The 25,724-nt window shown below is 35.3% G+C and overlaps 1 protein-coding gene across 3 annotated transcripts; it reads left to right on the top strand.

Annotated features, from left to right (window-relative positions):
- Positions 1 to 460: 460 nt before the first annotated feature.
- AK7 (adenylate kinase 7) lies at positions 461 to 24,961 on the top strand. Of its 3 annotated transcripts, none has more exons than XM_064142001.1 (18): positions 461 to 556; positions 1,367 to 1,561; positions 2,613 to 2,721; positions 3,967 to 4,061; positions 4,806 to 4,916; positions 8,391 to 8,474; positions 9,045 to 9,133; positions 9,477 to 9,567; positions 9,902 to 9,979; positions 10,631 to 10,780; positions 12,336 to 12,464; positions 12,788 to 12,929; positions 13,946 to 14,074; positions 15,131 to 15,187; positions 17,694 to 17,891; positions 21,548 to 21,768; positions 23,544 to 23,702; positions 24,826 to 24,961. In XM_064142001.1, exons 1-18 carry the CDS (start codon positions 479 to 481, stop codon positions 24,862 to 24,864), a joined length of 2,154 nt encoding a protein of 717 aa, XP_063998071.1. In that variant the 5' UTR covers positions 461 to 478; the 3' UTR covers positions 24,865 to 24,961. The 3 variants fall into 3 exon arrangements, with proteins under 3 accessions (XP_063998071.1, XP_063998065.1, XP_063998078.1); XM_064141995.1 differs by having other exon boundaries at positions 2,589 to 2,721; XM_064142008.1 differs by lacking the exon at positions 461 to 556 and adding an exon at positions 639 to 1,097 and having other exon boundaries at positions 2,589 to 2,721.
- The last annotated feature ends 763 nt before the right edge of the window (positions 24,962 to 25,724 follow it).

The raw sequence follows: 25,724 nt of genomic DNA, 5'->3' as shown, positions 1-25,724 counted from the left end.
TTAAGTCCTGACAATGAAGAATTTAAGTGGGGTTGTTTTCATTGTCCAAAACCCGAGTGCTGCTTGCATTAATATATCTATTCATCTAGGACATACATAAGCTCCCCCGAGGCAGCCTGCTATCTGAAGCGATGCCTAATAACCTAATTAAAGCTATTTTTGTCTCAATCGTACTACATAGCATTATGCCCTGTTGGGCACGTAGAAGTCAGGAACAAAGTCCCGACCAGCGTGGCTGGCGGAGTCCGTGGCTGTCCTAAGCCAGAACGAATGAGGCGTCACAGCAATGCGGAGACACCCGTCCGTGCCGACAGCAGCGCCGGCACCGAGGCGCTCCGGCTCCGGGCCCGCCAGAGAACAGGCCGCAGCGCCCTCTGCCGGGAGAAGGCAGCTTCGTCCAGGCCAGCGCGCCGCGCGCTCTGCGCAGCCGCCTGCGGTCGCACGGCAACGGGCCGCGTCCCCACGGCAGGCTGCGGGGATGGCGGCGGAGTCGGCGCGGAACCGCCGCGTCTTCCTCAACCATCTTGACTCTTATTGCGGTCTCAACGTCGGCGAGGTGACCGAGTGGGCGGCCTACAGCCATCGCTGCTATAAGGGGCTGCCTTCGCCCTCCCGCTGGGCCCTCGTCTGGTAGCACAATAGGGGGCGTGGGCGGGCCTCCAGCGAGAGGCGGGAAGCCAGCCGGGTAGCTGGGGTCGTCTAAAACGGGATGAGAAGAGGGACTCGGGAAAACGGAGTTAAGATAACAAGGAGGGAAAAAAAGAGACTTAGAAGCAGGAATTAGATAAAGCAGGCCGGGCGATCTTGGGTAACAGCTGGCCACTGTGGAGAGAGAACATTTCTCTAAATGAACGATCAGTCACCTGGGACGGAACAGGTTGCAGAGCAGAGACATCTTAGGGACCCACCAACACCTTCACTTCGAGTAGTAGGACACAAGTCAGACAAAACATTACCGCTGGGGTTGAGGACTTCCTAGCATTTTCCTGTTCAATGGAAAGCTGTGTTTTGAGCTACATCACCTATAAGAGGATTGCGGCTAGTCAGATAGCGCTGGTGTCTTTCCCAAGCCCATGAGAACCTCAAGTTGTGCCGGGGTAGGTATAGGCTGGATGTTAGGAGGAAGTTCTTCACAGAGAGAGTGATTTGCCATTGGAATGGGCTGCCCAGGGAGGTGGTGGAGTCACCGTCCCTGGAGCTGTTCAAGAAAAGAGTGGATGAGGCACTTAGTGCCATGGTCTAGTTGAGTGGCTAGGGCTGGGTGCTAGGTTGGACTGGATGATCTTGGAGGTCTCTTCCAACCTGGTTGATTCTATGTGTAGGGTTCGATATATTTGCATACAAATGTGTGTCTTGTATATTGCAGCATTTATCCAAATGTATTGTTGGGGCATCGCTTGAAAACATTGGAGAAGAAGAGGAGGAGAATGAGGAGGAGGAAAATGAAATTAATTCATCTGCTGAAGTTTCTAGTGAGCCAAAGGAGGGAACCTACCAAATAGTGGGTACCCTTTCTAAACCAGAGAGTGTCAAACCATATTTTGCAGAGGAAATATTTGCAGTAAGTAAGGGTCTTATTTCAGATAGCCATTAAGCAACATTAAAGACATTGCAAGTTGTATAAAATCACCCGCATTAATAAAATGGTCTTTCGTTGCAGCTGTAAGGTGTATACATGTATTGTATTCTGCATCCTGCATACTCCCTCCCTGCTAAGTCTAATGTGGCAAATAGTAAAAGGAAGGAGCTCAAATTTGAAATAAATGTATTGGAGGTTTTTTTAATATAGTTATGGATAGGACATCATTCAGGTCAATGATCCTATTCTCTTGTCTGTCTTTTATCAGTGCTATAAATGTACTAGTGCTTGAAATCAAGTTTAGAATCTTAACCATTTACTGAAATCACAGATTTCACTAGCAGCTAATTGCTCTGTATACCTACAGCTTTGTATAAAAATATATCCAGAGTTTACTTAGTTAAAAAAGGCTTGCTTTTAAGAATGTGATTACCTACTGCTTGATTTAGTTTTCTGAAACTATAATTTCCTTTGTCTCAAATTCCTTATCCAGAGGCTCTTCAAACATTTGAAAATATTGATCTAAATGTCTATACAGCTGATTTTTTCAATCAGAAAGTTATAGTTGGCAGTATTTAACCTTAATCACTGCTCTTGCCCAGGTGTTTGTTACACTTATTCAAGTGATGACACTTGGCATTTACCAAAACATTATAGTATGTTATTTTGCAAGGAAATGGACATTTTAAAAATGTCTTCTCCATTCTACCAACTGATCCTTGTTTAAAATAACTATAAATGTCACTGCACTGAAAGTATGGATCCTAAAATACCACTAAAACTGTACAACTATTTGACCTATGTTAATGTGTACTGTAAATTAGAAGTTTCAGTGTTTAATTTACATTATGTCACCTTGCTTGTATCTGACACATAAAGTATGTCATCCATTTTAGGATTTGTTCTGACATCTTCATGTTAAAAAACTACATTTTATCAGTATGGTAAACTTGAAAACAAAATTTGGATATTTCTCTCTCTTTTTTATTTTTTTTTATTTTATCAACAGATTCTAACTATTTGTTTCCCCCAGAACTCTTCACGAGAAGAGCTCTTAAGTCACCTGCTCGAGTGTGAGATTATATTATACAACATCACTGAGGATGCAAATCAGATTGAAGAAGCAACATGGGCTGCTTCTGGTTAGTATAGCTATCAGCTGAGCGGAAAATTGGTTACTACATAAAATTTATCATAAATGCATAATAACATTATTTGGGATTTATAGTTTCCTGTAATATAAAAATTTACGTGTTCAAAAAATTAGCAAAGAACCATGGAATTCACTCTAGCATTCATGAGAAAGAGAAGCTATCATGGAATGGTCCAACACTTTAAATGACATATCTGTGTAGGCAGTTATTTCCCTGAATAACTATCAACCATCATCTTATCTGTTTGCACAGGGAGGTGGATAGAAAATCTGCTCCTGTGATATTCAAATAATGTTTCATATTTTATATATATATTTTTTTAATCACTTAGAAGTCGGATACAAAATACTGCTAATAGTTGTTCTGAAACTTTCTCCTGGCTGTTATATCCAAATTCTAAAAAGCATCTGGAATCATTTTATGGTGACAGTGTAATATTGTTCTGTATATGAAAGTTAAACAATATTACAGTTTCATGTTTACAGGGTAAATACTTGAATAGCATCAGAAGTTACATAACCCACACTGAATTACATTGCTCTAAATTAAAATAAAGAAGTTTTACTTGAATTCCCTAGGTTTTCTATTTCCATCGTGAAAACAGCCACTCTTCTGTTTTCTTAACCTGAAGGGAGATTGTAGCCAGGTGGGGGTTGGTCTCTTCCAGACAACCAGCAACAGAACAAGGGGACACAGTCTCACGTTGTGCTGGGGGAAGTATGGGCTGTATGTTAGGAGGAAGTTCTTGCCAGAGAGAGTGATTTGCCATTGGAGTCACCATCCCTGGAGGTGTTCAAGAAAAGCCTGGATGAGGCACTTAGTGCCATGGTCTAGTTGACTGGCTAGGGCTGGGTGCTAGGTTGGACTGGATGATCTTGGAGGTCTCTTCCAACCTGGTTGATTCTATGATTCTTTCTGTACCTCAGTGGTAAAGATGCATAATTTCTAAGGATAGATTGTTGTTTTTTTTTTTCTCATGATAGGTGCCTCTGTTGAGATTATGTTGATTCCAAATAATTTCATTATTTATTAATGTTATTTATCTATTTGTTTTATTTCCCGATTTATTATATGTGGTTTATGCTAATCCAAATAAAGCATATTTGCTTAAAGATGCATATCATATAGAACATTACAGTACAAATGTTTATACAGGACCTTTATATAAATGGACGAATACAGTTTGAATAATACAATCTACAATAGCTTAAGTCCTATGCTTTAATTTAACAGCCCTACACATGGAAATAGAGCATTTTGCAACACCAAAATTATTCATCCTCATTTCAACAATTATGAGCTGGGCAAAGAGCAAACCCCCTGACCCTGTAAGTAACACAACTACTTTTTTTTTTCTTTCTATTTTTTTTTCATTTAATGGAAAGTCTTCACTAAATTATACAAAATAATTCAGTATATATTTCAGCATATATTCAGTATATATTTCACTAATAAAGTTAGTGTCAGCAAATTTGTTTTTACTCATGATCTTTTTATCTGGAACCACTACCTCAAATTTTGTCAGTTTATTGCACTGTAGAGATCAGTTTAGACACTGTGCTACTATAAAGCAGGCAGATATTAGGGATTGCTTGGACAAGAGGTAAGACCTATACCACAGTATGCACTGTCCTTCAGTCATAACAAAATATTGTTATTTGCTACATATTTAATGAAATGCATATTTGGGTCAGGGTATAGACAGATAAGTAGGTACCCTTTTATATCTACATATGTTCAGGGTCATCAGTAACCATGTGGAAAACTTTATAGCATGCTATTGCAATTCTCGAATTTAGGTTACAGATAAGAGTTTTGCAAGCTTGCATAATGCTATATATATTAACAATGTTTGGTTTTTTTTAATATAAGAAAAGATTAAAATCTAATTTGAAATCCTGAAATTAAATTATTCACATTTTCCAAATGTTGAACTTCAAGTATCAGATTAAGAAATTGTAAGAGTTTCAAATTAAAACAATTAAAAATATTTTTAAGAACCTACTTGAACTACTTAGTCCTTTTAAAATTGTTCTAAGACATGTATAGTAGCCACATTTTTTCCTTCATAGGAAGATCCTGAGATCCCGTTTACTGATGAAGATTATCGCAAAAGAAAAGCTCATCCTAACTTTGTGGATCACATAAATGCTGAAAAACTGGTTCTCAAACTTGGGAAAACTGTATGTAAAGAGCTTTTTTTAGTAAAAATAGGTTTATTTATCATTTTACTTAGAGCATAGTCCTAGTAATGGAACTTAGAAACAGTATCTTTTAAAACTCAGGTGTCTTCACTCATCAAAAATATAGTTTCATTGTTTGTATTAGAAAGAATTAAAGGTGGGCCCTGTGTGAGGAAAGGCTTGAGGATAAAAGAAAGCATCATCTTTAAATATTAGCAACTGATGCTAATATTATATCTCATTTAAATACTTAAAAGATGCTTTAACCACACCTACCACATTCCTGGTTAGGTTGTGCACTTGGAGACTTTTATTCCACCCTATATTTCACTTCATAATCATGGCCACAAGGATGACCCAGAATAACTAGAATATATGTTATCACTTTATATGTGTTTTAAAGTCACTTCCTTCAGCATTTTTTGGACCTCATCAGCTTACTTGTCATTACTTGTTGAGAACATAGCAGTAGACATTATATTCTATTCTAATAACAGTTTAATAGTACAGAATGGCAGTAAAACTTAGTTTACAGCTTGTAATATCAAGTTGTTCTTGTACTCTGCTAACATGGAGTTATAAGACTGTAAAATAACTTTCATGCTTGTGGTGGTGGAGACATGAAGCTTGTAAACAGTGTCCACCAAACCTTGCAATAAGTTCTACCACCAATAACACCCAGGTGAACTACTGACTCATTTTTTCAGACTGTTCCAAAGCACTGAGTCACTACATAACAAAGGTATTAATCCAATTAACTTCTGCGTGTTTGCTAGACTGAATGTCTGTTGCAAAAACAGTGAACAGTATTTAGAAAGACTTGCATTTGAAAAGGAGCCCTTTTCCTCCTCAACTCCAGGGGGAGCTGCAGTGAGTATCATTGCCGTGCTTTAGCTTCTATCAGCACTTTGGAACAGAAAGTCTCTAAAGCATCTGTTCTTCCCAAAAGATCAACATTTGCTTCCTGTGACAGATGGAGACTTCTAGATTACTATTCTTATTCATTTCTAAATTCAGTGACATCTGGGGAATATGCCATCTGTGAAAGAAATAAGAGCATTGCCACTTCACGCAGAATCATAGAATGGTCTGGGTTGGAAGAAACCTCCAAAGGTCATCTAGTTCAACCCACTCTGCATAAGCCAGGGCAACCTCAACTAGATCAGGTTCCCCAGACCCCTGTCAGGCCTCACCTTGAATTTCTCCAGGGATGAGGCCTCAACCACCTCCCTGGGTAATGTGTTCCAGTGTTCCACTACCCTTACAGTAAAGAACTTGTTCCTAACGTCCAATCTAAAGCTACTCTTTTCTGGTTTGAAACCACTGCTCTCCATCCTATCTCCGCAGGCCTTTGTAAATAGTCTCTCTCCATCCTTCTTTGTAGGTTCTCTTCAGGCACTGGAAGGTTGAACAACCTTCTCCAGGCTAAACAACCCCAGCTCCCTCAACCTGTCTTTGGAGCAGAGGTGCTCCAACCTCCTGATCATTTTCGTGGACCTTCTCTTGTTCTGCTCCATCAAGTCCATGTCCTTCCTGTGCAAATAACTCTTTAGGAGATCTTAGGGTTCAACAGCCATGTGAGTCATGTAGAGAAATTTTGCACCTAGGAATGAATGGGCTAAGTCTTAGCCTTCATTTCTGTTGAGAGTGCAATTTAATGGCTGTTGTTGCTTAATGCAAGATTTTGTCCCTTTGAGTTAGCGTATCTCCCACCTATATTCTACTTAAAATTCTATAAGAGTGGAGATCTAGAGGTCTTTGCTTTTTACCTCTAGCAATCTTTTACCTTTATCTTTGTGGCAGGGCATTCGGGCTGTGTAGCTTTTCTTGGAGAGAGGACACTGCCGAATTCAGAATCCTTGGAGCAACATCTGCTTGTGACAGATGGAAGAGCTTTTAATCTCCCAGCTCTGTTCATGGTGGAATCACAGTCCCTGAAACCATTAATTTACACCCGATTCCCACTTCAAGCATTTTATTAGAATAAAACAAACTTAACCCCACCAAATCATAGAACTAATCGTAGTAGCTAGAATGTGACATCTAGTGGCTTTAACGAATATTACACAGGGCCGTGAAGATGTGACTAAAACGCCTTGCCCACCAATTATCTTACTTTTAAGTATATTCAAGTCATCTCAGGTAGTACCTTCTCATATATGCGAGTTGTGACACTAAATAGATAATTTTAGAGCACTTGAACCTGTGACAGGGTTTTGTACTTCAATGAAACAAAGCATTCAGTGATGAATTTTGGTTTGTCTCCACAAGTTGCTACTGAAGAAACTACTGGAAGGTAAATGGAAGAAAATCCTGTGTGTTACACTATTCTTAACGGAGATGAGAAATAGCATCGCCTGCGTTTTTACAACTGGTAGATTTTTCATGCTAGGAGACAAAATGCATGTCTTCTCCCAGGGCATGTTTGCAGCCTGCCCAGAACTTCTTAGGCTGCTTCTATCATGATACTACTTAGGCAAACTAAGTGTGGGAGTTCTTATGCTACTTATTATGTCTCTTCAAATTTTAAAGTTTCTCATGATTATTAGCAAACTGCTGCATTCAATTGAGTTGAGATAGTTTTTAGTACAAAGTTCTATTTTGTAAGTTAATAGATAAAAAACATGTTCACAGATACAATACACTGATTTACAACCTGTCATCCCTTTGCAGGATGCTTTGCTTATGTAATCAAGGATTGACTGACTATTCTTCGCTTTAGATTTCTGAGATAGTATAAGTATGATAACAAAAATTGCCTTTTTTTTTTTCACAAAAGTAGATCCCAAATCTGGTTATTTATTTCATCTACTGGTAAAAGTAGGTTCTTTTACAGAGTGTTAAATAGATCTATAATGTCTAGGATCTTTATGACATGAGAATTATTTGTTAATTTTGTTTCACCTTAAACATAGTGGCTAGTCTTAATTTAAGAGACATTCTTTGAAGTTTTTCTCCGTAAAATAACTTTAAAATCTCTCTTGCTCTCATCATGACCATCCTCAACACTGATCCAAGCCATAACGTTATACATAAAGAGGCAGCCAGGACCGACAAGTTTCTGACATCATGCAATAATCAACAGCACAAAAAATACATGGGTTTGATTGTGATATGTAGTTAGGAAAAATATGTGGATAGTTCACAATGGTTTGGTTTTTTTTTACTATCAAAATGATACTAAAGCAATTATAAAATCATTAATCCTGCATTTCTCTCTTCTGTGGGCACTTCATTGAGTTAGATAAGTTACTTCAAGTATGGTTGAGCAAAACTTTTTTAAAATGAAATATTAACAATATGACTTAGGACATTACAAGGTATGCAACAACAGTTCTAGGCACAAATTTTAAGTGATATGATATGCACACTTTGTATATTTATCACACAAGTATTCAGGTTTCAGAGTAAGTCAGTGTCCCCTTTGCAGTACCATATGTTTATAAAAGCTTTCATGTTGATTTTACTTCACAGAACAAACATAAATTTTCAACTTACATTGTTGCCTCAGGACATCAATATGGAGCTGAGGAAGGAGTCTTGCACTACTTTTTTAAGGTAGACATCCAACTGTTTTTGAAGGTTCATTTGATTTCCAGCGTCCAAATCACTCAAATTCAATTTTTTTAAAGTAGCTTTGGTATTATCTCAGGTTAAGCTTAATGCTTTAGTGAAATAAACAAGTAATTATTTGATTGTTTTGAAATGTTTTACCTAAAGTAGAAATGTTTTCCATTTTTTAACTCTATATATTTTAAAGGTTTTTCATGTTTTTTGAGCAGTATCTTTACAGTGAGAACACAGCTGTCATATCAATAAAGTCAGGAAAAATGTCTTTCTTCTCAGCATTATATTCTCTTCTTTCTAAGCATTTCTTTGATTTGGAATCTAAAATAACATTTGTCAAGATCAAAGAATATTTTTCTTAAAAAAATCTGGAGTTTGGTAGGCTGCCAATCAGTATTTCCCAATACTTGTTTTCTTTACTGCAATTCCATTAATCATTCAAGAAACTGAACTTTAAATCCTGAATATATAGATATGCCTGCTGAACAAGTGCTCCTTTTTTTTACTGCTACTTAAAAGTAACCTTTTTTCCTCACTTCATTCTCCATCTGTATTTTTCAGACAGGTTGGCTTAGTGAGGCTCCTACATTACCTGTTTTTGGAGATGGAAACAATTTCATTCCAACAATTCATGTTGTTGATTTAGCAGCGTAAGTAAAAAAATTTCCCCTTGAAAGTGACTGATACTTCTCTAGATAACAAATCCAAATACATTGGACAGTACTGAGGCTTTTAAATTGGGGTGATAGGCTTAAGAACAGTGGTTGTCACTTCTTATTGGGACAGATAGAGAGTTGTGTTTCATTTCAACTATTTTTCAATTGAAGTATCTAGTTGTGCTTCTTCATTAAAGAAAATATATATGAAAATGTTGTGCTCTGATGAGTCCTGCAAGGCTTTTACAAACTCTTGTACTGATTCTGAAATGCATTTAACAATGAAAGGCCAATATGATTCTCTGGCTACCAGCGCTGACTGTACTTGCTGTTTCAGAGTGGTCCAAAATATAGCAGACCGCAGACCAAAATCTCACTATGTACTTGCAGTAGATGCATCTATGCACACCCTTCAAGAATTAATCCAGGTAAGAGATTTGATTCATTTTTTCCCCCAATATCTTTTAGGTAGGAAGTCATACATAGTTTTAGGAGATTTAGAACATTCTTCTGTTATTCTGAGTTGTTTGTTTGTTGTTTTGATTTTTTTTAATTGCAAGAGGAAGTGATATATAACAAAAAGTTGTTTAATACTAACAATATTTTAATGTTTTCTTTAATCTGTTTCAAATCAGTATACTGATTTTCCAGGTATCATGTGACATAAAATTTAAAGAACATGTTTTATCTGCAGAAATCCTGTACAATTCTTTTTAATGATCTGATTTCTTTTTTGGTTTGTTATGTTTTTTTTCTCGATAGTGCATCAGTAAAAATGTTGGACCAGGAAAAATTGAGAATATTCCAAAAGAAAATGCATTCCTGAGTAAAGAGTTAACAGTGAGCATTTTTTTTCCTTTTATTACTTAAAGGAAAAGATGTAAGCTTATAAGTATAAAATCACAAGGTATATTATTTATTTTTTATTTCACCAGAAGAATTTATCCCTAGAGAATTACTAAAAGTAGATGGTGAGTTTAAGTTTAGAAAACAAACAAACTAAAATTTAACCATCACAGAACAGATTTAGAAAAACAGTGGAACACTGATGTCAGTGCTACACCAAATATACTGGAGCACTCTAACAAAAAATGCACAAAATAATTTAGAAAAAATAATATGATGTGTTGTTAAGTCTGACAATAACAGCATACATGGTTTATCTATTTATCTGTAATAAATTCTTCATAGGACGACTAAACATATTACAGCCCTGATAGTTTTAAAAGGGTACTTGATAAATTTATGAGAGGAGTTATTTCCTGCCATTATATAAAACCTTTGTATTGTACAGAATTATTAATGTTTCATGAGATAGAACGTTTATATTTTTATGAAGTTTAAAGTCTTCTTTCCTTTGTGCACAAAGTCTCTTTCTCTGTGCTTTAAATCTTTCTATTCTCAGTCATCTATTCTTGTCTCTAGTTTAAGGCAGTGTTTTTTAATATGTGTAGCTTAAGTTTATAAAGAAATATTTCTTTGCTCCCTCAGCAAATGCATTTGGACATGTTGCTTGTGAATCTGCGAATGGAATCTATGTTTCTGAATGAGATTTTCAACATTAAGTGGGTTTCTCAGGCAGGACTGGTGGAGAACATTGAACAAATTGTCAAGGAATACAAGCAAAGTCGGGGATTACTGGTAATGGTTTGGTCTACACTATTTTCAGAATGTGTCTTTCCTTTTTTCCCCAATAGCAGTGGTTATATAAACTTGAGATCTAGCTTATTTAGATGAAAATACATGGAAGAATGAATAAGCATGAAACAAGTTAACATAAAACCTGCAAATTAAATGGAGGAAGTTAAAATAGAAGGAATACTAATCAAAACAATAATCATAGGACAGTAGAAGTTAGAAAACACCTCTGGAGATTATAAAGTCCAACTCGCTGCCAAAGCAGGATAGCCTAGGTGAGGCTACAGAAGCATGCACACAGGCAGATGTAATTATTACATTCTCTTTCTTTTATGCCTAAAATTGAGACCCTCTAAATGCAAATACACATCTTGATGGAGAAGTTGCTGTTTCGAAACTAGTTTCTGTATTTCATGTCTCAAGCATGAAATACATGTTTCTATTATTTAAGGGTTTTTTTATAATAGTAGTTAAACAAATATTTTGTGTTCTTCATTGTTTTAGTGAACCAGGATATTCAATTGCAAGGTAGCTTTCATTTTACTCTGCTCTCTTGTGGAGTGCACTGATCAACTTTGTTGATTCCTACAGTAGCTTAATATTTAGAGCTTTTGTATTAAAATGTATAGGGAAAGTTATTGAAAGGTGCACAAAAATGCTTGCATACATTCAAGTATTGATAAGCACGATAAAGCTGTTCAGCATGCCTAAATCTTCTTCAAACTCTGAACAAGAGTTCAGGAGGTACGAAACAAGACATGGGTACTAGCATTCAAGGTTGCTCATTTAAAAAAACCCTGCATGTTTCTGAAAAGATTATAATATCTGCTTTTGGGTTTAAGTGTTGGATCTGAGTATGTATGTCTCTACAAAATAGAGACATTCCAAATGGCAAGGAGAGGGAAGGCTAGCTAGATTTCCATCCCTGTTAAATTTATCATTTGTACTGTCAAACTTAATGAATTAAAATAGGCAGTTAATGACTTATGATTCTGAGTTTGTTGAATAATATACTTGATAGTGTATACTGAATTCTTAATTACACTTATTCATCTGTGAGTGAGATATGTGAAATGTGAAACTGATCATAATTTAAGACTGTGATGGATCTGAAATTTTCAAGATTAATAATCACTGTGATGACAACAACTCTACCTCAGCTGGAAAATAGAACTATTGTATGTGTACAATGGAATATCTGCCTCCTCACTTCAAAATTCATTTCATCCTATTTATTTCATCCTATTTATTTTGTCCCTTTTGATCATTCAAAAACCGATAGGGCCACTGCAAGTTGATCTGTGAGTCTACTAAATAGAAGTGTGTCTCCAATGGTAAAATGGCATATCAAAATCAAACAACTTTGTTACTCAAAGCCTATAGATAATGTAGGAGTTATTTGGTGAGAAATAAATAAATGAATAAAACTAAAATATATTTTCATTTTCAGTTATAATGCTTGTTATTTCCTATTAGTTACAGTAAAAAGATTGTTCCCTTTACATTAAAACATTCATATTGTTTGAATGATGTTATATCTGTAATTTTTTTTTTCTAGCCTCTTAAAATTTACATTCATGGTCCTCCTGGGGTTGGCAAATCTACCATCGCTGAAGAGCTCTGCAAGCACTACAAACTACATCACATTAAGATAAATGATGTGATTTCTGAAACAATAGCAAATCTGGTGTGTTACTGTTTTCTAATACTGCTATTATTTATATATATATATATATATATATATATGATTTAAAAATACTTGGCATAATTTTAAAATTAGTTATAATTAATTCTTTCAGAACAGAAATATCTTTTGATACACTGACCACCTCTGGGGGATGCACTAAACTGTTCTCAGAGACTGGTCATTGCTCATTATTTCACTGTCCAAGAGCATTATGTGAAGTTAATAGTTTAATATTTATTTTCTTTTTATTGTATATATATATGTGTGTGAAAAAAGGGTTATGGAATTTCTGAGCCTATTCATATTTCTGATCTTGTCTTCAGGAGAGAATTGTGGCTCCCAAAGAAACAGACTCTGACCATGTGGAAGAACAGGGGGAAAATAATGAAGAGGAGGAGGGTATAAATGTAAAAGCAGCACATGAGTTATTAGCTACAGTAAAAGAAAGCATGAAGGAGAATGCAGGTAGGAAATCAAAGTACTGAGACAGAATTTTAGTAACAAGTGCAACACTGCAAATGTTAAAAAGCAAGAATTGAGCCATGGCCTTTTGTATGTACCTAAGTTAAAAATCAAATACAATGTTTTATATTGTATCCTTTATATATTGGAAGGTATATATTTTGTAAACGTAAGAGTGCACTGTCTTATGAAACTGTGGCTTTTGAAGTTCTTCATATATAATTTAGGCCATTTCTAAAAAGTAAATGGCATTTGCTGAAGAATTTTAATGTCTGCAGAATACTAGGGGGTGGAAGGGACCTCCAGAGGTGGAGTCCAATCCCCCTGCAAAGCAGGACAGCTTAGGGCAGGTCACACAGGAATGCGTCCAGGCAGGTTTTGAAAATCTATAGTAATGATGCCTTTTTAAATAGTAACATACTTTCATTATTAGAGTGGTTTATAAATGTTTAACACTTCTAAAAGCTGATGAAAAATAATTTAGGAAACTGGAGTCAATGTTTGTAAAAGGACAAAAAAATCAGGTCAAGCCAAACTTTTTTCTTGCACATATTTGCTCAACGATGTAGGCCAAGTTAATAAACCATTTCACATCTCAATCTAATAATCTGAAAAAGAAACTTGCAAAACCTATCTCATATTTGTTTTGCAAGACTGTTTTTAGGTCTTACTGTTAATTGTACATAGAGAATAGTCTTCTCAGGTTTTTTCCTGTAATTCGTTCTTTGCCATTTTGTTTAAAAGCTGATTGCATTATTTAACACCTCCCCCAACTTATTGTTTAATATCACTAAAGTATTATTATTTATATCCTTGTAAGCAACAATGAAATTTATTTTATAGGTACACATTTGTATTCCATAGATTGTTGGCAACATGTAATATACAAATTGTAACTCCAAACACATAATTTTTTTAGGCTATCTGTAGAAGTTTCTTTGATAAATTAATAAAAACTTTTAATTCCAGATAGCTCTTTTCCATAAACTAGGTACTTATGAACCTTCTTTGTGTCTTAGGTCATCTAGAAGATCAGTACATTGTTCAATTTATAAAGGATAAGCTAAAATCTATGCCTTGTAGGAATCAGGGGTATGTTTTAGATGGGTTTCCGGAGACCTATGAGCAGGCAAAAGATCTTTTTAACTGTAAGTACTGCTGTGTTTGTTTTTATTGCTGCCTAATAGTGTCATAACCATTATTGTTCTCCATGCCAGCAAGTGCATCAGCACTGTGATGGCTACAATGCATGACACAAAATGAAGTTATTTTCACATGATGCTTAAAATGTAGGAAGCGTTATAACGCACTTTATGTAAGCAAAAGGTAGTTTTCAGATCATCTTTGCTGACAAAGTACTAATTAAAAGCACAAATATGGAGGATGCTTTCTTTTATTGTGTTCATAGAATTATGTGGGTTGGAAGGACCTGTAAAGGTCCCAGCAGTGATCAGGGACACCCTCAATTAGATCAGGTTTCCCAGAGCCCATTGGTCTACTCCAATCAAACAAGCACTAAGGCAGAATTTTGTCATAATATTTAAGGGCTGCTTATGAGGGGATCTAGCCAGTGCACCAGTACATGTTTTGTGATCTGTATTAGAGTGGGTATATTAGATTAGCTACAGTATATATGACTTCAGAGGAGTTCTGTAACATACCTTTCAAATTGGGAGCAAGCACTATTCATGCATTAAGATCAAGACTTATTTTCACGGGTACATTGCATCATGAGGTTTGAAGAAACATGAAAAACAGTCTTGTTCAGCTTAATATGCTGGGCTGTAAATTCTCGTCCTCAGCTGATGCCCTTCAGGCACTTTTACTGACTATTCAGAACAGCAGATACTTACTGTCAGAAACCACTGTAACTATGCTAGCCTGCAATATTTCTACTCACTGTTCTGAGCCCTGTCTCTGGTTTTGGCAGGAGGGACCAGGGTCAGACCAGCACTATGGACATATTTTAAAATTGCATATGCATGTTCATATTTACACTCTATAGACAAATAACTATTACAGTCCCAAGGTAGAATGCTATGATGACTGGCAGAATTACTTAATGAATTCTCTGAACTGGTATCCAGGTTAGATTAATTTCCAACAATAGACAAACTTGTGTTTGTACTGGTCACATTTTTAGCTAATATAATTATATTGTGGCTTCAGATGAAAATGCCAATAATTTCTTACCTTTGTTGTAGTGGAAAATGAAGACATTAAAAGAAAAATACCTAAATTTGACAAATTAATCATACCTGGTAAGTTTGATAGATTTCTTTTAAAATAAACAGAGGAGTTTTCAAATACTGCTGCCATCAACAAGAAGTATAAAATATCACTCTATCTGTTTGTAATTCATCCTGAATTTGGCATATTAAGAAGCTTATCTGTAGTGTGATATCTTGAAAGATATTACCAAATTCATTTTAATATATTAGTTAAGTTGGGAATTAAAAGGGTGATTGTCATCCATGCAGAAATTACTTCATCCTGATGTTTTTGCTATTATTGTTTTCTTTGTAAGTTTTGACTACATTCAAGAAATACATTTAGCATATTTTGCCTTAGAAGATGTGTAAAATTAGATAGTATAAAGGTTGAATATCTCAAACACTTAGCATTTCCATAAATGATAATTTACTGCCTTTGGTGGAACTGAAGACAATCCACAACTTTCTGAAAAATTTCTTAGTTTCTAGACTTACCTGAAGGGGAGAAAGTTTTGATCTAAAAACAGACTTCCAAGAAGTTTGTAAACAATTATGAACTGCTGATTTGTGAAGGAAATAATTTCTGTTCTTCCTGAAAATAAGAGCACTTCTAACCTCCATTTCAAAATGTGAATGCATTATGATGAACTGGAGAAGTCCCCCTTTTTTTCCCATGAAAGTACTCCAAGCATGGGATCTGTTTTAAGAAGATACTTTCTCAATATTGGAGAAAACTTATTTTAGAAAACAGTATGATTTGGAAAGGATTTTTGTTGTTTTGGGAAGGTTTTCTTGGGGGGTTTTTTGTGTTTCTTGATTTTTTTCTAGAAGAGGGTGAGCTTTTTTTCTAGAAGAGGGTGAGCTTTTTTTCTAGAAGAAGGTGGTAAGGGGAATGTGGCTATACTTAATTCTGAAAACTTCTCTTTGATACCGGAAAGATTACTTCCTGGCTTTGTTCATTTAACAGGTTTTAGTAGTATTGAATAATTATATCAACAAAAATGTAAGAGTATATTGTGATAAATTATATGAAGTCCACTCAGTGGACACATGATGGTTTGTTTGCTGGGATCTTGAAGTGTGAAAAATGAAGGTGAACATACCAAAGGGGGTTTGCCTCAATCGACAGCAAAACTTTACTTTTTGCCTGTAAAGCAGCATGCAATAGGTAGGAATGTTGACAGGAAAAGGAGAAGAGTAAAGTAAAGAGAAAAGAGAGGATGATAGCTACCACCAGTGGTCCAAGATAACATCCCTAGGGTCTCAGCTCCAGGCAGAGTCCTGCCAATCATCTTCTTTGATCATTGCAGTCCGAGGTAGGGAAGTTTCTGAAGTGCCATTGCCAAGAAGCCCTCTTTTTTCCTATCTCAGCCTTTGTCCAGCAAGGCTTCCATATGTGGCTAGAGAGCAGTGTCCAAGGCTTTCAACCAGGAGGTGTGTTTTTGTGTTATAATGGCATCATAATGAGCAAATGTGCCTAAGGTTCACAATTTCCTCATCAACGCTTAGATATCCATCTTTTTTGGACAGCAGTTACGTAGTTTGCTCCACCAGAATGAGCTGAGACAGTAGTGTGATCAGTCTTTCTGTCTTGTAGAATGGTACCACGGCCTCTGTACCATGCAGTTCTAATGTTTGCACCTGTGTATCCATGGATACTGCATTCCATTCTTGGAATCAGTAACTGCTCCTTCAGGCAGTCTGCTGCAAACCCATGTTAAGATATTAGCCTAAGTTTCTAGGTCTATTGTTGTCCCCGTTTCTGATGGCAATGTTGAGGCAATAGTGTTCTTCTGATTGACCTTTACAGTCATATTTAATAAATATAAATTTGTTGTTGATTTAATAAAATACTGCAAGATTCAGCCTGATGAAATCACAAATATGAGACTTCTGAAATGATGAGAGGATCCTTGAAAGATTTGGTTTGGTCTACTAGTATTCTACCAGTTGACAATTTATGGCATGCAGTAATGTCTTTAACGTATTATTTGGATTTTTATATATATAGATAGATATAGATATATGTATTAGTTTACTTTAAATCAGCAGGTGCAATGTTATCTGTGAGATTAAAATATCACAATACAAAGTGATGAATTTTGATGACTTATGAAAATAGTGAGTTGTTGTATTTTCCAGTGTTACTCATTGCTTTGGCTGCATAGGAAATGTTTTTCCTCCTTTACTGATTAGATATATTGATTGTACGATAGCTTTCTCAGAAATTTGGACTGCCCTGCATTACTATTCTTATTCTTGAAATAAGCAGCATATTTGTCCAGTTTATTGCAAGAATAGTCTTTCTGATAGTACTAAGATAATTTGGTGGAACTGGAATGTGTAGCTTCTTTGCAGACACATCTCAATATTGTTGGGTTGTTCTAACTGGAGAAGTTGAATATAAGCATTTGATTAAATTATTTATGAAGATACATATAATTCACATCTATTTATGTTCAGTTGTGGTTTAAAATTTATTATTAACACTAAGTAGGCAAGAAAGAGGAAAACCAATAATATATGGGTGCTGATGATGTCTTGTTCTTCACAGAATTTGTTATTTCTTTGACTGCATCTGATGAATTCCTTATAAACAGAATAATAAATCTGCCAGAGAGAATTGTTGCTGGAACTCATTACACCCAGGACCAGTTTTTGCCATCTCTGAGCCTCTTCAGAGAGTTTAACACAGATGATACAACTGTTCTCAACTATTTTGATGAACTTGAAATACATCCTCAGATCATTGGTATGAAACAATGAAAATGGTAGATAAAATATTAGTAATTTTAAAATATTTTTTATATATATATATAAAAGACATTGCAGAATTCAGATACAAAAAGCATTAATTATGCACCTGCAAAAATATCTGTGTACTTATAAGGATTCTGAATTTTTCTTGTATGGTTAATCTGTTCCAAAAAATAGAGGGGTTTATTGTTCATTTTTGTAGACTGAACGATCAAAATAGTTTTCTGACTTAGGTTACAGATCTTTGTGCTGGCATCCTTCCAGACTGGTGTAATATTATACTTTCATGGGCCTTCATTGTTACAGGTGCTTACAATTTGTCTTTAGACTTGTCCTCAAATGCCTTGACAATATATGGGTAATCTGTAAATGATAATGCATGAAAGAAAAGGATTAGAATTTAGAGGCGGAAGGCTAGGAGTGAATGTATTTTGTTCTATAGTGTATGAGAAAATATGTGTTCCCTATGTAGAAAATATCTCTCTTCCCTATCTAGAAATTTCTGATCTCTGGAAATCATGAGGGTACAATTATCTGATTATTCAAAACCAGTGAAATCAGAGTGACAGCATCCCTAAGAAAAATAGAGAAGGACATAGGGTATGAAAAGAAAGAAGGAAGGGGAAATCTTGGAACTAAAATCAGACTGCTGATATATAGAATGTCCATTTGAGATGAGTTATTGGAAGTTATTTGTTGAACAGCTTCAATCATAACTGATTTCTTCATTTTTATTTTATTAATTTCCTAAATTTTGAAGCTTGACTATTAAGTCACTCACTATCACTATTCACATACCACTATCACTATCATTGATGTGAGGAGATTATCTTGAGAATAATACCATATATGTGTTGTTAGGAAATACAGCAGTGATAATAATGTTGTGTTAATGTAATAATTTTGGAATTGATGCAATTATGCTGCAGAAAATAAATGTAAGAAATGGTGAATATTAAGGACTGATGTCATCGGTTAGTCATATTTTTATGTTATACATTTCTGCATATGTAAGTAGTAGCACTGTCCAAGAGAGTTTTGTTTCATTTGGGCCTATAAAGTGTATACATTAGAATATTGCAGTGTTTTCTGATAAGAATTATGCCAAACTATCACTCTTTACACTCTAGTCCATTCCAAATAAGGAAACTCACTGCCCTACTGATTTTCATTATTGAGGTATCACAACTATGACACTGAGCGACTTCCAGACGATTTTCACATTCAGTATGCAGTGTTGATTTCACCTTCAAAGGAACATTGTCTTTGCGTCCTGTTTATCTGAAGAACTGCCTCTTTATGTTTGTTTACACCACTGATTGTTACCCACCAAAGTATGTAAACTGGTGAAGATAGGTAACAAATATAACTTCAGCTCTGCAAATACTGCCTCTCAACCCCATTCTACCTCGTGGTCTAGGTGGTTTATCAGATCTATAGAATTAAATAGCATCAGATTTAAGCAGAGAGCAAACTCATTTCTCAGTCATATTCTGAAGGAATTTAGTGTGGAATGGCTAAAAAATGTGCTTGATTTGTTAAATATTTACTAAAAATTAATCAGATCTTTCTTCCACCTAAATTTTAGAAAATTATATAGCACAGAGCTTTATTAATAGCTTTTATGTTTATTATATCTTCTGAGTCTGAAATATAGCTAGTACAAAGGAGTGGGCTTCAAGATTCTGGAAACTATTTTGCTGCACTGGCTCACTGCACAAAGTCTGCAAGTCAGTTATCTTGTGTCTTGCTTTTTCTCATCTGCAGATTGAGGACAGTGACACAGGCATGTTAGGCCATCTACAATAAGACATGTTAAAATTAAAACAGCAATTTCTTTTGAAGACCTCAATTAGTGTCAGTGTTAGGCTTGGTTTTTATTTAAAAGGTATTTATTTTTGAGTATAAATGCAGTTAATTATGATTGCTGTAATATTTTAACTGTAATCTTGCTTGGCTGTCTAAGAAAAAGCACAGACTTTGAGTCCTCAAATTCAATGCTAAGAGACTTATCAGCAATATTTCACATGACTCAAAAAGTGGTTTGCACTGTAATTTTTGTATCTAGGTGCAGATAAAATTGCAGAAGTGCTTGACATAGACAATGTATTATTCTTTTAATTTAGAATATTTCAGGAATGCAACTCCTGACCTTTTGAAAGATGAAGCTATAAAAACAAAAACAATTATGTAGAATTATGTTAACTTTCTCTACAATTCTTTAGCAGAATTTGGACTTCAGGTCCAAATTGCAAGCACTTAACCTCTTGGAATGATGGTGTTAGTACTGAACAGTTATCTTCCATCTGAATTAGTGATTGAAATGAAAATAGGAAGCATGCTTTGCCAATGGCATTCAAAAGTCTTCAAAAACTTGAGTATGGCTACTGTATTGTCGTCTTGACTCTGTATTCTAGCTGTTTTTGATTTTCTCCCTCCTCCACTTGCTCTCCTTAACCATTTATGTGCCTTTACATCTCCAGTCTGTTAGTACAGAAGAAACTTCTAATTTCTGTATTCTCTGGATACCTGCAATGCCCACTATTCCTAGTTGCCATGCACACTTCTATATACTTTCTGCCAGATACCTGCTTACACTGAATGCAGACAGAGACCAGGAAGCCCTGGAAATAGTCAAATAGTCACTATCTATCCATCTATCTATCTATCTATCTATCTATCTATCTATCTATCTATCTATCTCTCTCTCTCTCTCTCTCTCTCTCTCTCTCTCACTCTTTCTCTCTTTCTTTCTCTCTTTCTTTCTCTCTTTCTTTCTCTCTTTCTTTCTCTCTTTCTTTCTCCTTTTCTTTTCTATTCTATTCTTTCCTTTTCTTTTCTTTTCCCTTCCCTCCTTCCTTCCCTCCTTCCTTCCCTCCTTCCTTCCCTCCTTCCTTCCCTCCTTCCTTCCCTCCTTCCTTCCCTCCTTCCTTCCCTGCTTCCTTCCCTTTTCCTCCTTTCTTTCCTTTCTTTTTTTTTCTTTTTTTTCTGAAGTTTAATACACAAATACCCTCCAGGGAGAAGGAAAGAAAGATCTTGTTCAGTCTCTATGTTCCTACAGGAAACGACATAATTTTTTTGTAGATAAAACATAGTAAAATAGATCTGTGTATTTGTAAATCTGTATGAGTGAAAACTTTAGAGCTTGTAGACAATTTCTAATAACCTATTGTGTAACCTCGGGAGGACACTTGGTGAAAAGCTTATGATTTTATCCATCTGGATAGGTTGACATAAGATTGGTGACAGGGGAACATCAATGATAGCAAATAACTTAATTTTCAAGCTTCAAAATTTAGGAAAGCAGAAACTGATAGAATAATTGTAAGAACAATTTTAATTAGTTTTTTGAAACTTATTTAAGTAAATCACTCCCTTACATGACCTTAAAGACACAAACTATTTTCTCTGTTAAAAGAATCAGATGTGGAAAATTTTGTGTAGAAAAAAAAATACACTTGTATATATATATATACTATGTGTTTCATATATATATTTCATAATATAGTATATATTATTTTCCTTCATGAACATCTTACACTTGAAAATTGGCACAACATGAATACATTTCTACATCTTGCAGTTCTTTATTAATGTCCATTGATTAATTGATAAAAAACTCAAAAGTTTATTTCTTGTATCATTTAAAAGATGTAGCCAAACTTGAAGATCCCGAAAACAGATTTATTCTGAAAGAGATAATCAAAGAAATTGGAGAACCTCGGAATTATGGTTTGACAGATGAAGAAAAGGAGCAATTGGAACACAAGGCAGCTGAAGAACGCATTGTCAAAGAAGCTCAAGAAAAAGCTGAACGAGAGCGTGAAGAAGCTAAAGAAAGAGCTGAAAGAATGGCAAAATGGGAAGAGTGGGTAGGTTAATATTTATTTTTGGGAAAGTATTATTATTTATGTTTTAGATAACCAGTCTTATAGAACTTTTGTGCTTTGTGCACTTCTAAGCAGCTGACCAAGTCTTATTTGTCATACCTTTCAAACAAGATTTTTAACTTGGCAAGGATCAATATTCTGGTCTTCATCGCAGAAAGCTTTCTGAGCTTGCAAGAGAACACCTTTGAGAGCTGAACCCTCAGTTCAGTGAGGACTTCCTAATACAGTCTGAAAGATGCTGTTTGCTAATGCTTCAATGAGTGTTTGGTATTTAGACTACCTGATCTCACAGGATTTGCACACAATACTTTTTTCTTATTTGCTTTGCCACACCTAAGGACATAACCTGAAATGTGTATTGTAAGAATGTTGTTGTTCACTCAGAGACAGACTGTTTCACCAGAAGGCAGTTCTTCTATTGTCTTATTCTAGAGCTATTTAAAACCAAACTGGTTACTCCAGAGAGAAATCCTTTTCTTATCTTTGAATGCCTATATACATCTGTGGGGAAATACTGCTCTGAAAACACTTCTAAAGAAGTGTTTACATTGCCCTTATGTTGGTTTACAAGTAAGTTTTGTTATCTCTATGCTTATTTACAGCTCCATTCAACGTTAAATAGTGTTTTGTACCCTTTGTAAACGTGTCTAAAAGATTAGTAAGGGTACTTAACACATTTTTAGCTGTATCCAATTCAGAGCCATCTAGTTTTCTGGAGAGCAAACTGGGCATTATAGAAACTTTAAATGGGTGTTTAAATAAAAAGTGTGCTTACATTTGTGCTGTTAACTTGTTAAATGCTCAGGAAATCTAAGCAACTTCATTTGCTCTTAAAACTGTAGATTACTGCTCTGAGTAGTGACCAAGAACTACTTGCAGGATTTATTCAATAGCACTCCTGGATTGAGTGAATAAAAGGTCTTTTCCAGATATTGGCATGTCAGTTTAATCTTAACCGTTAGTTTTTTTGTCTTATGCCTTGCGTGTAGAAAAGTAGTCTTCAGAGTATTTTTCTGCTCGTTCTAGTGATCTATGACTCAGACTACTGATGAATAAAATGAGAGAAGAGAGGACAATAAAAATGGTTTTGAGTAATCTCTGGCTAAAATGATGACAAGTATGAATGCTATTAAGTGAAAGAAACTAAACTTCAGTGGTTTTATTCTCCCACACTTTTTGAGTGTATTCATCGTATTCAATTTAACCCCAATTCCGGAATAAATTTAGCTGGTCGAAACAGATGTACTTCAGTGTGTGTTTAGTCAACTCTTATCCCCTTTGAAAACTGACATAAATCAAAAGAAAACAAAGCAGCCAAACCCAAACCAAACTAAAAAAAAAATCCAACACGACTTAGAGAGTAGGCGTTTTCTTCTGGCTAACAATATTCTCCCTCCCCTTTAGTTCAGAGAACCCTCAAGAAATCCTCTGCATTTGCAGCAGCGCTGATTTTTTAAGTGATTCACTGTATTCCAACTGTTCTGCCAAGTATCTTATGGAAACAGGACCACTGGAAGACTTCAGAATGTGTTCTTTTAGATGCTAAAGAGATTTTACTAAGGAGATTATTTCTGTTTCCTTCATATTTGATTTTTTGTGTGCTGTGTGTTTTAATAAGAAGTTCACAGATCTTCCTGTCAAAGCACAACTTTAAAAAGTTCTGTCAACAGCTTCTAACACCACTTTTTTCACTATTATTTATTGAAGTGCTCTTTGGCAGATGTTATAAATCTTATGATTCTGTTCAATTTTTGTAGAATAAAAATCTGGAGGAAGTGAAAAGACAAGAACAAGAGTTATTGGAGGCCCAGTCCATTCCACTACGTAACTATTTAATGAAGAATGTCATGCCAACACTTATGCAAGGGATAAATGAATGCTGTAGGATCAGACCAGATGATCCTGTCGATTTTCTGGTAAGGAAGTTGCTCTTTTGTTCTTAAGTATATTTGAACATTCACGTAGAGACAAAGAATGTAAACACTTGAATTCTTTATCTCCACTGTCCTGATAGCAGTTAATTAACAGCTAATCTTTTCAATTCTGGTGATGAGAAATTATTATGCAAACTAAAAATACAGTAACTATTCTTTATAGGATACTGTGTATCAAGCACAAGCATAATCCAGTTTTGCCAAATAGTAACAGGAGAAGAATCACTAGGGGAGTTGATTTGTCTTCTGTTTGTGCACTCTGCATATCCTATCTTGGGAATTCTGCTGTGGCATAGAGATCTGCAGAAAGGGGGACATCACTCTCTATCCTGCTTACACCCATCTAGACACAACAGGTTATTGTAACGATTAATATTTTTTCCCTGTAATTCCCTTCACAATACACAGATAAATTAATGAGTAAATCCTGTAAGACATTCATAGAACAATTTAATTTGCAAAGAACCTTTAGAAGTTACCTAGTTCAACTTTCTGCTGCAAGCAGGGTCAGCATGCCATTCAGACAAGAATTGAGATGCTGTAACGTTGTAGTGCTGCTGTTTCTGCTCATCTCAAGAAAGTTGTTAACAAGTTATTATTGTTTTGATGAAAAGAAACATTAACCAAGTGAAAACTTGTGTGTCACTTTAGGCACTAAGGACTGTTAAATCCTTTTAATCTTTTTTGCATTCTGATAAATGACATCTGTAGATGTAGAGCATCTACAGTAGAGGTAGGAGCATGAAATCTCCCCTAACTGCATGACTTTTAAAGAGCTGTCTTAGCTACTCTTCTGGATCCAGAAATTGAGCCCTAGGGGATGCCTTCGGATTCTCCATGGAGTGATACTGTCATAGAAAGCTTATTTCCTTCTCTTACCCACAATAGAGATGGGGTTGAGTGCTACCAAAAGGGAGAACAAAGTAGATGGTGTTTCTGGGGAAGAGGTTTCTTTTGCTGTATGTCAGAAAGTACATTGTAGAGCCATTTAACACATTCTGTGAATTTAAAACAATGTATCTGCCTTTTTTTTTTGTATATGTGTGTGACTTTTAAAATGTGAGACTTGAACGTAAGTATAACTTTGAAACCCTTCTGTTTATAGGCAGAATTTCTCTTCAAGAACAGTCCTGGTACTGAATGAGATGTTAAATACTAAAAGCTGCAGAAATTGTGAAAGGAAGAATATTCTCAATACATTTAAAATAAATTAGCTTCAGAATTTTTGTTCAGGCTTTCTATGTATTTGTTTCTTGTACTTTATTGCTATGTTGTATTGGGTTTTTAATATTCCCTCTATAAAAGCACATAATAAATTTACTTATCTGTATTTCAGATTATTTTTTCTAAGATTGTGAGCTCTTAGAAATACTTATTTTCTTCCCAGATTTTTTTTAAGTTACACATTTTATTTAAACATCATATTCTTATCCAGATCCATAGCAGATGTTGACAGCTAGCTCAAGAAAAACTTTGCTTAAAACAAACAAAAAAACAAACCAGAACAATCAAAACAAACAAACAAAAAAGCAATCTCTTATTTCCCCTCCCAGCTACCAAAAAGGGCAAAAAAAAAATCACATCACATAGTCTTTCTGGGCTGCATGGAAGACTTTCTCAGCAGTGTTAAAATCTGCATTTTTATTTGGTATCAAACAAATTAGTATAGTTCCCATGTAATTATATTCCTCTTTCAACATTCGATACATGATTTTGTAGTTTTGAAGAATCTAAAATTTCCACACTGTGACTATCATTTTTCTATTGCCATCATCTTCCTCTCATAGAAACTGACAATGTCTATGCTGATTGAGCTGAAACTGATAGCATATTTGGTGTAAAATAAATACTGTCCCAACAGAAAGTTAGAACTGTTTTTAAGATGAGGGGACGGGGAGGGGAAGAGGAAGAAAAGAATGATTAGTGATGTAGAAATAGCTGTTATCGATCTATTACTTTTAGTATTAGAATTTTATATGTGTTAATGCCTCATATTTTTATTCA

This window comes from Pogoniulus pusillus, chromosome 1, assembly GCF_015220805.1.
Source record: "Pogoniulus pusillus isolate bPogPus1 chromosome 1, bPogPus1.pri, whole genome shotgun sequence".
In the NCBI taxonomy this organism is placed as follows: Eukaryota; Metazoa; Chordata; class Aves; order Piciformes; family Lybiidae; genus Pogoniulus; species Pogoniulus pusillus.
The sequence above is the reverse complement of the archived record's forward strand: the minus strand, read 5'-3'. Positions and strand labels throughout refer to the sequence as shown.

Coding starts and splice junctions, on each gene's coding strand:
- AK7 (XM_064141995.1), top strand. CDS start 479: ATGGCGGCGGAGTCGGCGCGGAACCGCCGCGTCTTCCTCAACCATCTT. Junction 557..1,366: donor GCGGTCTCAACGTCGGCGAG/GTGACCGAGTGG, acceptor TGTATATTGCAG/CATTTATCCAAATGTATTGT. Junction 9,568..9,901: donor CCCTTCAAGAATTAATCCAG/GTAAGAGATTTG, acceptor TTTTCTCGATAG/TGCATCAGTAAAAATGTTGG.